General features: G+C 39.4%; 1 protein-coding gene across 1 annotated transcript in view; it reads left to right on the top strand.

The window, feature by feature from the left end:
- ctnnd2a (catenin (cadherin-associated protein), delta 2a) overlaps positions 1-16,157 on the top strand; it is a 385,529-nt gene that overhangs the window by 353,250 nt on the left and 16,122 nt on the right. Inside the window, exons 23-24 of the mRNA XM_033985946.2 lie at positions 1,890-2,136; positions 6,505-6,589. Of these exons, the coding sequence (XP_033841837.1) occupies positions 1,890-2,136; positions 6,505-6,589 (332 nt within the window). The remainder of the gene's footprint in view (positions 1-1,889; positions 2,137-6,504; positions 6,590-16,157) is intronic.

Here is a 16,157-nt window from a genome sequence, read left to right as displayed (position 1 = left end):
CTGATCACTTACACTTATTAGAGGTAATATGAGCGGGGACTTACCGCCAGTCTATAAGGACTCGGGGTATTACAGTGATGAATTGCTTAGGAATAACGCGCAGAATTGGGACGTCGCGTTTATAAGAAGGTTACTCTAACGGAGGGCAGATGAGATAAAGGGCGTGTTGTATCCAGAGAGTTTTTATTTGTCAGTCAAAAAAAAAGTGATTTCACCTCATTTTAAGCAAAGGTCCGCTTGAACGATGACGGTATTGGGCTCTGCGGTTAATCCAGTAATGCAGCTGACAACCAAAGGATCCGATTTTCTAAAGCCAGCGAGCTCTGACTGTCACTCTGAGGAAAGAACGTACTTATTTTGGTGTTAAAGGGCCGATATTACACTATTTCCTGATCTGTGTTATTATAATGTTGTTTCCTTGTCACAAAAAGACCTGGAGTTGTTAAATTGTTACTTAACCCCAACTCCAGGTCTGTTTTTGACGAGGAAACAGCATTATAACACGGCTTAACGCTCACATGAGTCACTTTTGCGTAATGAAAGACCTTTAAAGATTGAATAATATGGTTGCTATGGCGTTTGCAAACTATAAATCATAACTACTTCAGGTTCATGAACAAATTGTGCTGTGCAATTAATAGAATTTGCATCCAGATCTAGATCCATTGATGTATAATCGTCATATTCTTGGAGCGTTTTGTCGTGTGGTTTGGAGCAGACTTCAGACTTTTCGGAGTTTTGTGTGATGAATGGCAGTTATTCAAAGTCTCGTTTATGTATAAGAAATATTATTGAAATGCAGACAGCTGTTTTTAGTAAGACAAAATTAAATCAAATTCGAACTCACTGCCCAAACACGACGGACTCATCCACACTCACCAGCTTCAAAAAAAGCTACTTCTAAGCCTGTATAAATGGTAAATGGCTGGGGCGAGTGTCTTGCTCAAGGACACAATGATAGAATTCAACTGTTAAAGCTGAAATCTGAACGCTCAACCAACAATGTTTATGTCGAGTGGGACTGAACCGCCAACCTTCGGATCACTGGACAAACACTTTAGCAAATGAGCTACTTTCACCCCAATGAATAATATATATATATAAAGTATACAAAATTAATTTAAAAAAATTTAATAGATAAATAAAATAAATACATAAAAAATAAATAAATAAATAAAAATGAAAAAATAGATAAATAAATAAATAAAAAATATATAATAAATAAAAGGGCATCTAGACTGTGTAAATCCTGTTATGGCTAATTATGATGCAACTCAAATATGAACTTGTCTTTACTAACACGCTTTATTCTGACTTCTTCTCCTTCAGCCCATGTTAAAGTCCATGCATCACTTTGCCTTTAAGGACAAACGCTTGTGCTCCGGCCTGAACACACACACACACACACACACACACACACAGACCTCATATCTGACAGCTTCTTCCACCATTCTTAATTACTGTGTCCCCGTTGCTTCGATTTCTCCAACCACTCGGCTCTGTCAATTCTTTTTCATTTTCCACATTTCTCCTCCTTTTCGCTAAAACACCACAAGTCTGTTTTCATTGGGCGCACAGTGTGTATGCATTAGCGCGTGTCTATAGTGGAGTCCTCTTCAAGAAAAGCCTCTATAGCCGAGCGTTAAGTTGTTGTTTTTCCTCTCCCTGCTGCATATTAAACTATCTATTAGACTATATTAAAATCTGGATTATATCTGCGGGGACGGGAGCGTTTGCCGTACACGAGAATCTCTTTATTGTTTTTAAAGCGTAACGCCTCCGTCGGACACGCGTTTCATCTAAAAGCAATTTGAACCTGCCTCCTCAAAATTGTCAGAAAGATGTGTCGGGACAAAGAATTGATCCGTTTCTTTCTTCTTTTTCTTCAGGTAAATACGCCATGAGGGACCTGATCCATCGGTTGCCGGGCAGCAGCAGCAGTAACAACAACACCACCAGCAGTGCCACGTCGGTGAACGCCAGCTCTGCCAGTAAGGCCATGTCCGACGACACGGTGACCGCCATTTGCTGCGCCCTGCACGAAGTCATCACCAAAAACATGGAGAACGCCAAAGCGCTACGGGACGCCGGGGGGATCGAAAAGCTGATCGGCATCGCACGCAGCAAAGGCGACAAGTATGTTTACAAAAATGACAGTTATTAATGAAAACTAGGCCTGTCACGATAGAAATATTGCGATAAACGATAATATTGACACTATTTTATGCCACTGAGACAATAAAAACAAAGCAGGATTGTCCCAGTAAACTACTTTTTTAATACAAAATCATTAAAAAGCCTGAACTACAACAAAAAATAGCAGATTGAACACATAATTAGTCCTGGAAGTTATTTTTTCACCCCGCAACAGCTCAAATCTCACCATATCACATAAAAATAGCAGAAATCTCGCCACTATTGCAACAAAAATATGCACACGATCAATATTAAACCCCAAAATGTTCTGTTCCAGCTTTGATAATTGAATGTTAAGTCGATTTAGTGATTGTTATAGTGACAGGCCTATTGTTGCATGTGTTTTGGTTTTTCTGTCAAAGGGGTAAAAACTATTACAAATGACAATGCAACTCTGACATGAGCGGATGAGTCAAGTGTATTTTCAAGTGTAATCCTCCTGTGAAAAGATTCTGAGAGGAAGGAAATCATATTATACTTTATTATCAATGAGTTATGGTTGGGTTTTTTGAGTATTCTGGGTTTGTGTGTGTCCATGTAAACGCAGTATAAACCAGAGACCAGGATACTCTCACTGGGATTATCTTGATTTCTCCTGATTTCTGACACTTGAGCATGTGCGAACTGAAGTAACAAATAGTTGGAGTAGCAGCTTTCCCAAAAACGACTCAAATCTCTACCAGAACTTTTAAAAGTACTGTATTTAAGTAAAAAAAAGCATAATAATGAAGAAAAAAACACGGTTATACTCGTTATATACTCAGACATGATTTATATTCCACATATAATAGTAATTTTATGATGATTATTTGTGATTATTTATGTTTTGATTTATGTGATTTTAATGTCTTTCTTATTCTGTAAAGTACTTTGAATTAACTGTGTACGAATTGTGCTATACAAATAAACTTGCCTTGCCTTATAAGTCACATCTGAGTACAAGTCGCACCAAAAGAAAACGGAAAATACGGTAATACAATTTTATTATAAACAAAATAAAAGCAGACTATTTCAATACAACCACCCTTTAACGGCTGTATTTTGAAATAGATTTTGTTCTTTTGTTATTAGACACGGGCTTAAAAGTCTTAAATTAGCAAAGGTACCAAAGTGTTTAGCTCCGCGTCATACTTGTGTCATGGTTGCCATAGCGACCGCTCTAAATATCCAGGATAATCTGATTGCGCAACAGAGATATGAGTATTCTGGTTTCTCTGAGCGCATTTGAACGTCATATCATCATCATTAAACTATACTATTGATACTGTGGGGAAAATAGTTGTATCTCGTCTACAAACTGTGCCACGCAAAATGCCGTAATCTGGCTTTATGATGATGTTGCTACATGAGACAGCACTCGTTTATGTGAAAGGTTTTACAGAAATTGCCAAATATGTACCGAACTAGAGCTTACGTTTATCTTTAAGCAAAATACATTCAGTCATTTCATTTTATTTATCTTTATTTATACAGGGAGAGCCTTTTGAGAGCACTTAGACCCTCCTTTTCATGGTCGCTCTGTTCAAATACAGAAAAGTACAAACAAAAAACAAACAAAATATATATATTTAAGTACTTAAGTCAATTTAAAACATTAAAAACAGGCGCTGATGTGAATACAAACAGTCCCAACGAGGTTCATCTGGTCTTGTTATTTCAATAGATTATTTTCCAGACCAAGGTTTAGTTTGTTTTCATCTCTGACAGTTTGAGCTGCTCGCTAGCGCCTCACAGTGGACACATGATGTATCTGCGACGTGTCCGGTCAGCTGATTTAAATAGGTTTTACCGCCGTTTTTTCTACCAGCGGAGGCAGAACGACAGCGCCATCTGCAGTCCTGTGTAAGAGTAAAAACAAAATCCTCACCCTTGTTTGGGTTTAAATGTTTGTCACCAGATTATTGAATTGCATTTGTGGCGCCAAAGTATCAAATTCTGCATGTCCTTGAAATATATTCCATTTTTGTGAAGTAAAACATCCAGAAGCTCTTTTTCTCGTGTCAATTTTGGTGTGATCTCGTATTAGATTTTCCCGTATCACAGTTCAACAAGCAAATAGTCGCTTATAAATACATTTTGTACAGTTAATAGATGAAAAAGTAGTGTTATATGATACAAAAATAACCCGCACTGTTGATATATTGGCTCAAATTAGCAACAGGGAGTCCAGCGTTGACCAGTGGCTAAAAGCTGCCAGACATCCATCACTCATAAACGGCGTCCGCTCCGCGCGACCATTCATCCACAAAGCACCAGAGGCAAACAACAAAGAGGATGCGGCGAAAATAAAGAGGCGCCGTTGCCGTTGGAGACCGAGCTGGGTGTTCTGGTTAGCCGCTATGGCCCGCCGTTACTATGACGCCGGGTGTTATCAGACGGAGGGGGAGGTCAGAGTTGAGAGGTCAAATGTTGATTTATTGTTACGGATGGAGTGCGTTTGGGGATGTGCGCTCAAGGGCGGCGTTACAAAGAGATGAGGAGCGCGAGATTCACTGCCGCTGGAGCTAGCCGCTAATAGGCTACACATCTTCATTTTGTGTGAATAGCTGCACTGAGAATACTGCACGTGCGGCTTGTTACCTGAGACGTTGTTTGCATTTCGCGTTCGGAGACTTTAGTGGGGATAGATGGGGAGACGGTGAGTGCGAGGCAGGTGACTGTTGGATATTTAAATATGAAATGAAGGTAGAGTTTTTAATGGTTTGATTAGAAGCTGAAATAGCGCAATTACCGATCAGGTTTAGCGTTATGGCCTCTGACAGTTTGGTATCACATTTTCTCTCTTCATTTGGCAGCTGTTCGTAGGTGGGATGTAAGTATTAAGCACCAAATGTCTATATTTGTTTTTAATTGGCGCTGGGTGAGATAAAATGTATCGTGTCGCATAGTTTTATATATATGTGTGTCATAGACTGTATGTATAAATGGACATAGCTAATCCGCTAGCCGCTACGTTCCAAGTAAGAAGTAAGAAGTGAGCATGGGCGCACTGCCAGCTTCATTGACTCTGGCTCCAATTCACTTTTTACTGAAAAACTGTGGTCCCTCTGTACATAACTGCTGCTGTCAGACTCGTCATTTTGGTCTTAAAATTTTCCTTTTAACTCTTTAACGATTGAGCAGATTAGATTATGTAGATTTATTCGGTCATTACATTCAAATCAAACATTATTCAACTTGTAAAAGGTTGTACATAACATCTAGGCTGAAGTAAAGAAAAAAAATACTTATAACGCCTAACCCATATTAAGCACATTATAGACATTATAGCTCGCCTACACTTTTATTCGTTTTAGCCATAAAAATCATGTTAAAGGAAGAATCACACAACTACCTCTATTTTACATATCCATCTGTATGTTTCCTTTGACGTATCGAATAACTGATCTCCGTGGCACCTGCGCTCTGATTGGTCATGTTCAAGGGACGACCGTAATGACGCTAACATATTTAAAGAGCCCCACGCCTCTGCTTTGAGACGCCGTTTGAATTTACAAGATAGCAAAAACACAACCGCGAGTATCAGCGACAATAGCATCCGCCGCGATAGAGTAAACCCGCGCTACATGATCCTGGTGTTTTTATTTTTCGCTATTTTGTCCATAATTCCAGATAAATTAAGATATGAACAATAATAACAGACAAATCAGCTGTCTTCTTCAGGTGTCACTCCCGTTATCGCTAGCCACAGATTTAATTGACGGCTTTGCTAAGTGCCCGAATGAGCGTTACCTTCAACATCCTCGTTTCGGATTGGCTCTTTCGTTGCTATGATACTCCCGGTGGTGTGTGTACTGCGTCTGCGTGTTATTAAAGCTGTACCACTAATTATTTGCAGGTTTTTATAACGATAATAATGTAAAATAATAAAATATAATGTGAATTTAATAGCGAAAATATATACGTGTCAAAAGTTCCTCTGGTCTTTTTTAACTCACAGGGGTTTTGAAAATATATGTGGCAATTTAAATAAAATGTAGATCCTCTTTAGCCCCCTCTCCAGATCTGAAAAGGGCAAGGCTTCTCAGCAGACTCCTACTGGCTTCATTTTTCATCAAGTGTCTGGCACAAGGCGATTAGCATGGCAGAGAGGGTCATTTCACACTCATCCGGCAACTCCCTGTTTTAAGGACATTTTGAGCTATAAAAGGAGCAACGGACCACTTACTTGTTTAAAAGCCCGAGCTTCCAGGGGCTCTAGTCTTACGGAGGAGTGGAGGAGAGATAGGAGGCATAATAACACTGGAATATTATCTGAGGCAATGCGATCCAAGAGAAATGACTGTTATTGTCTTTATCTCACTCCAGACACTCGGCTAAAGTGGTGAAGGCGGCCTCTCAGGTGCTCAGCAGTATGTGGCAGTACAGAGACCTGCGCTCCCTCTACAAGAAGGTAAGGAAGCAGATACACACACGTTTCATTTGAGGCTTTCCCCGTGGAGACGCAGGAATGAAGTTAACTCTGTGGAGTGACTCGTCTTCAAAATAATACACTTGTGACGGAGACGTGGAGAGAATAGGCGAAATTTGTTCAAGTAAGAGAAAGTAAAAGTGTATTACTCAAGTAGAAGTAAAACGTAATGACTTAATAATTATGAAGTAAGAGTAAAAAAAAGTATTTGGAAAAACTTCTACATGAGTTTGAGCGCGAATCTATTTTCTGATCTATGTTATAATGTTGTTTTCTCATCAATAACAGACCTGGAGCTGTGTTTTGTTTCATCCGCTCATGTTTAACACACACCCTGCGTATTTCTCAAACATTAAACACGCCGTTCCACCTTGTGATGTCATCATGTGGTGATACAGGAAATGCTCCGCCATGTTTTTAAACTTAATACACTTTCACTAGGATCATTTGGATGATTTCAGACCTGGAATTGCCGATCTCTACTAAACTAAAGGTAAAAAGTAGCAGCATTAAAACATGGCTTAAATCTCACAAGAATCCATTTTGTGTAATTATAGGACCTTCAGTAACGCATAAAATGTAGAATTTCTAAGAAAAACAGGCACGAAAACTTACAAAAGTGAAACATTTTCCAAATTAAAGTGTAAATACTGTATTTTTTTAATCATTTAATGGTGTTAACATAAAGTTTTTGTCTCTATAGAGTTACTCAGAGTGGAAAGAGTAGACAAAACTTTTAGCACGTAGTATTGTTAGTCTTGTCATAATAATCACTATATTAACTTATCGCTCAATACTTGACAGATAAAACTATACTTTTTGGAGGTACTTTTTTCTGTTGCACAAGTGGAGACATTCTGGTTGTTATTTTTTTGTTCCATGATGAGATTTGAGCGGTAGAAAGTTAAATTATGCCTCATTAATAATACAAACTAACTCCTTAAGTGTTTCATTCAGCTTTATTTATTTATTGCAGCTCGTGTTGTTTAAGAATATTTTTTCGGGATATTTTCTGCTTTGTGTCGGGTTCTGTATTATCGTTTATCATCTATATTTACTTCAGAAATATATCACACTTCAAAATTTGTTATCGTGACAGGGGTAAGTATAGTTATTTCCAACAAAATATTCCTCAAGTAGAAGTAAAAGTATATAAAAAACAACATTACTCAAGTCGGTGTAACAGCACTACCTCTTAGTGTTAATATGGCTCAAATGTGGCTCAATTCGATACACTCGCTTCCTGTTATTTTTCTCCCAGCACTTTCTCCCATTTCTCTTTTACCGTATCTGTTTTTAAGGCCTTTTTATGAAGGTTAAACCAAACCACACCTCAATACAAAGACCCTCAAGCAAGAATGTGTTAAATCTGCTTACTCACAGAACTATTCACACCTGCAAATATTTAAAAAGTTTTTGTGAATGAACTTACTCCCGCTAGAAAACACTGCAGTTTCTGATTTAAGAAACAGTACTAAGATAACTTGTTCACCTTTCAATATACAGTATAATGGCTCGAACTGTAATAATCCACGTGTTTTCTTCACATTCTGTATTTTATCTCTGTGTGTGCGAGTTCGTGGTCACCCATAACTAGCCTCAAACGCGAGAATAATGGCCGTCCACCGAGCCCATCGCTGTTGTGTTTACAGACGCAGCCAGATCAATACGTTTATGTTAGTCTCCAGCCTTGTGCGCTTTCTCCTTTTATTATTTCTAACAAACACATACACGCCCGCACGCACACACACACACAACGACCATACAATAACACACCCCAGCTCCCAACAAGGCTATAATTCAGTCCATCTACAGCAGGGGTCACCAACCCTGTGCCCGCGGGCGCCATGTCGCCCCCAAGCCCCACATGAGTCGCCCGCAGACCAGTTCTAAAAATAGCACAACTCACTGCATCTAAAATTTAATTTTATTCTGTTGCTATTTTTTAATCACCCTTGCGTTTATATAGATTTAAAAATGACAATATCTTAAACATATGTTCATTATACGTGAAGTGTAGATAGATAAGTTAAGGTGAACTTTGACCTACTCACTTCAAAGGTCAGTATTGTGCGCGTGACAAAACCAGTGCTCCGCTCGCGAGCGCTGTGAGGATGCGCTGAATGCAGTTTCTTTCTCCAAAACATGGTAGAAAATAAAGAGATCACTTTCACAACGATTTAAGACTGTAAAAGAAACCTGCGCGTATCTCATCTGCGGAGCGACTGTGGCGACGGCAAAGCGGCACAATGTGGAGGGACACTTCACTACGTCTCACAAACGCAGCTTTGGGTAAACACCAGGCTTTTTCCACGACAAAGTCACACAACGCAACCGAAATTTATTTAAAAATATGTAAGCTTATTTTTCTTTAACATTACATAATTGATAACTTTATGAAACATGGTGCAATGTATATTATTTATGTTTTGTTAAAAAGGTTTGTCAATGGATAGTGAAAATGGGATACTTTTCCTATGAGATGTAGTGATGTAAGTGTCATCTGGAAATTTAACAATTACTAAGATTAGTAAAGTTAAAGTGCTGAATACTGATATCTGTTTCCCTCCTTGCTCATCGTTGATAATTATTTTGAGAAATCATTAATGTGATCAGTGTCTTGCAACGTGATTAGTGTGTTCACATAGATGATTATCATTTATCATTGTTAATAATTTATAACTAAAGGCAAACTGAGCAAATGTGTTATTTCAGAAGAGCGTCTCAAACTGGTAGCCCTTCGTATGACTCAGTGCCCATAAAGTAGCTCTCAGGTTAAAAAAGGTTGGTGACCCCTGATCTACAGTAACTGCGGCCCATTAAATCAGCCGCTAACTTCTGTCTTGTAAGGAAGTCGAGGATGAGGACGGCTTACCGCGATAAAAGTTCCCAATGTTCAAATATACACGCACTTTGTATAGTTCAAAATAAAACTTTGCTGTGACCGCTTTTGTTTCCCCAGAGGCGCACTTATATCCCGAGCCGCCAAGTTGATTAAAAATAATGACAGATGTTTTTGACTTGCCTTCGCTTACCGATAATGAGTGTTTTGGAGTGTTTTTGCAGCTAAGGTTGTATGCGGTTTGTTTTCAGCCAAAGTTCTAAAGGAGAGTCATCTTTAGCAGCAGAATACACGCTAAATATGTTTTTTTTATTTAAATAGGCTGCACACTAGCGCCCAGCGACCTCGATGTTAGCGTCACTACTTCCTGTCCGGTTTTGTCGCTGACGTTTTTGCAGAATCATGCTAAAATTAACAAATATTTAAAGATAAGGCAGTAAGGAAGTGGACAGGGAGCTGCGGGTGGATGTCACTGATAACATCTGGGTCTCACCGCTAATGCTAATGCTAATGCTAATATTGAGGCATAATTATTAGGCTGTATGTATAAATGGACATAGCTAACTGTTACAAACGTTTCCTAGGGAGAAAGGAACTAACACAAGATAGTAATAATAAGTACCGTAAATTTCGGACTATAAGCCGCTACTTTTTTTTCCACACTTTAAACCCTGCGGCTTGTACAACAGTGCGGCTAATTTTGCGATTTTTACTGCCTAACAGCCACTGGGGGGCGCTCTAACAGTAAATGCAAAACTGAGACATGGGGAAAGATTATGAACTGATGGTTTTCAGACATAGTTAAAAAAAAAAAAAAAAAAAAAAAAGCGTTTCCTAAATTAAAACTACCGTCTTTCTGTGTAAATATCACATGTTACAACACAAAAACCTGTGGCTTATATTCAGGTGCGGCTTATATGTGTGCAAAATTGATTTTCTTTTCAAATTTAGCTGGTGCGGCTTATATTCAGGTGCGCTCTATTTTTTTAAATTTTTTTTTCTAAATTTACGGTAGCTTTTTTAATGTTGGGACAAGTGACAGAATAATAATCAAAAATTAAAGTTACACTACAAATAAAAATCAACTAAAGGAGGCTCTATGAGTACAAAATTCTAGATATAATGCTAAACACAAAAGATCAAGTTTCTCAGTCACAGGTATAAGTTTAAAGTTCATGAAGCGCTCAATGTTATAAGTCAGAAATGTGGCATGTGGCATTTTTTATTTCGCTATTGTGTCTGTAACTCAAGATATGAACATTAATAACAGACAAATCAGCTGCTTTCCCCGAGGTCGCTCCCGGTAGCGTTAGCAACAGGTTTGATTGACAGCGTTGCTAAGCGGCCGCCCTCTGTTAAACCAGTGGTGCGGGCGGAAAGGGGCGTTACCTTCAATAGCGTCGCTCCAGATTGGCTCATTGGTTGCTATGATGCTCTAAAAATGTAACTCAGCTCCAGATTGGCCGCTATAACTGCTAGCGTCGATGAGCTTCATTTGACTGGAGCCTTTGTACGGTCTGTGGGCATAATAAATATGAAATAAACACAAATGCATATATAAATAATAATTGGATAGTCTGTATTTTAATTAATTTGAATTTTAATAGACTGCTGACTTTATGTTTTCCGATTTTAATAAAAGTGTCTGTTAGCTCTGAGCCACAATGAGCTAGCCAGCGTGCTACTGTCCACAGAGCCTATTTATATGAATGAGTGCGTTTTTCCTTTCGACCCTGTGGATAAACTATTCTTGGACTTTATAGGGAGTCCAAAATCGGTATAAATGTTTGCGTATCTTCAGTTTTAGGGGATCAGAATGCTGCGCTCGTCCCAAACCCGAGATGTAATGCATGAGAAGAACCGAGATTAGCGACATGGTTGGATATTATCAGGGGAGACAAACTTTTAAGTGCGTGTGTGTTTAGGCAACAGTACTTTATCGGGGTTGTGATCTTTCGTAAAGTTTTAGATTGAAGATTTGAAGATTGCGTTTACTTGCATACTTAGCCCGATCCTTGCTGCAAAGTATGCGCCTCCACCCATGCTCATGATACTTTTTGCAGTACAGACTTGATGAAGAATAGAGTAGCGTGAGTGGCGTTCTATGTAGACGTCAGCCGTTATTATTTACAACCAGACACCAATGTAGTAATTTATGGCAGCTGAATAATCTGGAAAGTATTCTCAGCGTTCAAATAGCTGTTAGACACATAGTCGTTATATAAATCCCGTGTAGCGTGTAGTAATCGTGCTGCAGCCGTGTGAGGACTGACTGGCCTTTAGCTGTAAGGCCTATCTCTTCATATGTCTTTTCCCTGTGATCACTCAAAGTCCAATTCCCATGTGGCCCCTGGGAGCCTCATCTGCTTCACACGTCTCTAATCATCACCACTGGGTAACATTACACTTGAGTAGATGGCATAACACTCCAGCAATCAGACAGAGGACATTGGCCCGGGCCTGTTAAGAGCTGTCCTGGATTATTTAGCACCCATGTTTGGCTCGGGATGGGCCGCGTGTAGGTGGGATATTAAATTAACTCTTTCTACAGATTGATGGCAGTGTTTTTGAAACAAGCGAATGAGTTTTGCCTCGTCTCATTTGAGCCGATATGATGTAAACATTATTAGAAAAACAAAAGTAAAAGACACAATGTTTTCCCCTATACCACAACACCATTAATGCTCATCCATCATTCTTATATTAAACCCCGACACCATCTGTGGGTGGTTTTGTAACATTTCAACGTTTAAATGTGCATAGTGTAACATATCTGGAGGAGTATCCACCACCAGCACCTTGTCTCCGTGGAGATGATATTGTTTTAGCCTGGAATGTTCCACAGTAAAGCCCATCCATCCATTTTCATTTATCTGGGGCTGGGTTGCGGGGGCAGCAGTCTAAGCAGGGACTCTCATGCTTCCCTCTTCCCAGACATGTCCTCCAGCTTCTCCGCAGTAAAGCATTTAACTTATCTATATCCATGGAGACCAGCAGGTGACATCATCCGGCAAAGTTACAGGTCAGATCTGTGAAGAGGAGAGCCTGTTTTTTAGTTTGTTTTGTGTGGTTTAGTAAAAACACTTGTAATCAAATAAATGCGAGATTGATTATTTGGTCAAGTATCACGGAAATGTCATCGTATGGCAGTGCTCATTACATTTTGACCAAAATTTAAGACAACAACAGAATGTTTACTCGTCTCCTATACTGCCCCATTTGTATCTGTGTAATCCCTCAGTCGTCCAGGTCTGATCCATAGCAAAAGACAAATTTAAATCTGTCAACTGGACAAATCGTAGGAGTGAAGATGTTTCGCTGCTCATCCAGTCTGGTCAGATTACTGGTGGACACTGCCTTATATCTGTCTGGAGGGAGGCGCTAACTACACTGAAACTGTAAACAGCTATTGTCTCCAGTTTCAGCCTTAATGACCCTTTTCTTTCGCTACTCTATAGGTAAACTTGTTCAAATGCACTACGCCCACGTCCTCTCAGTGTCCAACAGACTTGTCCATTAGGCTTGGAGACGGTCTAATTTTATACCTGAGGAAATGACTCTGTTTGAGGATCCTCACGTCTGACTTTATCACTCGAGTCCAGAGCTCTAAATAAGTAACTTCACTGCTAGTGTCCCTGCAATGACGTATCAAGTCATGCATGTTAGCTTCAGCAAAAATCCTGTTAGCATGGATTAGCATTAGCCATTTAAACGAAAGTAGAGCTGGGTGTCTGCAGTAGCGGGGCTGAGAAAAGGAGAAAAAGTATTGCTAGTTTTGAAAAATGTGCATTATTTATCTTGAAAATTAGCATCAGTATTGAGTCAGAATCGTTTGAAGCGTGAGCAAATCAAATGTGTGTTTTTCTTGCACTCGGAGTTAATCACCTCCCACAGCATCGCCAATAGAGTCGAGGCCTATGCGAAAAATAAAAACATGCGAGCGTATTGATGCAAAACTTTGAATGTCACCACGGTAACAGAGAAAAAATTATAAAAAGCTGAAACTCGGTCAGAAATATCGTCAGAGGAGATTTGAAAAGCCAGCGCAGCAGCTGTTGAAATGTGCTTTTACCACAGGAGATCAGACCTCAGGATGAATCATTCAAGTCTGCCTAATGGCTCCAGCTCGTCTTTAAATAGTGTGGGTACGCAACAAAATAAGTGAGCGAGTCGACGCTATTCATCTGTAGTAAACATTTTAATTGCTAAACAAAATTGCAACTTGTAATTTGGAAGTTATGTTTTAATTGTAGGATTTGGTTTAAAGTTCACGATCGAAACACGTCCAGACGCATTAACATATGAAAGAAGGCTGGAATATTAAAAACTAAACTAATACAAGAATTCCATGCATTTCAGAACTACAAATTAGCAGGACCTATACATAAAAAGAAAGGACATTTTGTTGTTTCTAAAGAAAGTTTTGCAAGTTTAATAATAACAGTGTTTGCGATTTGATAATTGTGGCCATTCAAATTGCCAAATACAACCCAATATTAGCTTAAAATTTAATCTTTCCTCGGAAAACAATAGCGGAAAACAAAAGTGTGAGAGCAATCATTAAGGGCCTGAATGGTTATAAAAAATACATTGCCTGGCCAAAAAAAAGAAGTCGCCACCTGGATTTAACTAAGCAAATATGTTGGACTTGCTGCAGTTGGTCCGGTCTAGGTTCAGCAGAATGAGGTCAGCTGACACCTGAATATACTGAATGACCAGGTTATTCCATCAATGGATTTTTTTCTTCCCTGATGACACGGGCATATTCCAAGATGACAATGCCAGGATTCATCGGGCTCAAATTGTGACAGGTTCAGGAGCATGAGACGTCATTTTCACACATGGATTGTCCACCACAGAGTCCAGACCTTAACCCCATTGAGAATCTTTGGGATGAGCTGGAGAAGCTGCAGCGTCAGACTCGACCATCATCAATGTAACATCTTGGTGGAAAATTAATGCGACACTGGATGTGACGTTGCAGAAGCGAAATCGAGACAATGACGCAGCGAATGTGTGACGTAATCAAAGCTAAAGGCTGAATAACCAAATATTTGAGTGTGTGACCTTTTAATAATCGTGGCCATTCAAATTGCCTACCCAAAATACAACCCCATATTATCTTAAAAATGTAATCTTTCCTCTTCCTTTCCTTGGAAAAAAAATAGTGGAAAACAATAGTGCTAGTCTTTATGTGAACAAGCGTAAGAGCACCCATTAAGGGCCTAAATCGTTATCCAAAATATACTAAGCTGACAAACAAACTGTAAACAAATAGGTGTGTAAGTTTCAGTGTAGTTACCTCCCCCCTTCAGACAGATATAAGCCGGTGTCCTGCAAGTAATCTGACCAAAACTGAAGAAGCGGTTTGGACGAGCAGCCAAACTTCCTCACTCTAAAACGTATGTCCCGTTGACAGAACTGAATTTTTCTTTCTTTTACCGTCTGGATCCACGCCATTACCGAGGCCCTTTGCCAAACTGCATAAGAACATTGTGTCAGTTTGTGTGTGACTGTTGTGACTATACTAACCAATAATGCAAACCCACTTGTCACACTATCTGACAACATTCACTGTATGTTTGCACAATCTATATGAGGCTGCACACAAGCTGCAGAGTGCATATAACACTGTATTTTCACACGATTACACTTTGTCATGTCCCCGCTCCGAGCATAATTTCTGCTGGCCTGCTTTGGATCATTTCTTGATAAATGATACCAGCCCCGATACTTAATCACATGCTCTTCTCATAAATACGGGCCCACAGTCAGCAAATAGGCACAAATCACTTCATATCTGATACACATGTAGATGACATATGGGTGTGGGTCAGGCACAGGCTCTGTTTGTCACACATCTGACAGCTTTACAATATGTTCAGGGATGTGTTCTTCAGACAATGTGTGCGTTTGTGACCTAGCACTTCCAGCTGAATGTGTATATATGCACTTGGAACGACTGAAAACTATGACGTTCAACTGGAAAAGCACCGTCAAGAGCATATGTGCATCAAAATACTGGTTGGTTGCAATACTACAATATAATTTTAATAAAAAATAAGGGCTTCTCTAGAGGAGTTACTAAAAAACAGGGCCAGCGACAGAAATTTGAGGGCCCCGGAGCAAGAAGCCTCCCATGGCCCCCCTCTAATATAAATTAATAGGAATAGGAAGAGGTCTAATTCTGCGCCTTTAAGACTCAAGGGCACATGTGTCAAACTCAAGGCCCATGGGCCAAATGTGGCCCGCCATGTCATTTCATGTGGCCCAAAACAAGGTAAATTAAAAGGTATGAATGTCTTAAAATTGTCAGTTTTTCAGGAGATAGCAACAAACAGCCATTTATTTATTTTTTTTAACGTCTATGGAAATGCAGATGCAATATTTGTAAATTGAATAAGTAATAAATACAGAAAAAAAAAGTAGTTTATTTTACATTTCATCTGGCCCTTTGAGAGCGACCATTTTCCTGATGTGGCCCTCGGTGAAAATACGTTTGACACTCCTGCTCTAGGGCCTGGGACAACAGACCCCTTTGACCCCTTGTCGATTCCCCTGCTAAACAAAGTTAACTCAGCTACGCTATTTCACCCAAATTTAAAAACATGGGGGAAATTTCCTCATTTTTGTACAATATTGTGGCAGTTTTATCTCATGAGATCTTATGACGCAAGATCTGGTCCCATGTCCAGGCTTAAGTATCTA

Source organism: Periophthalmus magnuspinnatus, chromosome 20 (genome assembly GCF_009829125.3).
Source record: "Periophthalmus magnuspinnatus isolate fPerMag1 chromosome 20, fPerMag1.2.pri, whole genome shotgun sequence".
Taxonomy (NCBI): Eukaryota; Metazoa; Chordata; class Actinopteri; order Gobiiformes; family Gobiidae; genus Periophthalmus; species Periophthalmus magnuspinnatus.
The sequence above is the reverse complement of the archived record's forward strand: the minus strand, read 5'-3'. Positions and strand labels throughout refer to the sequence as shown.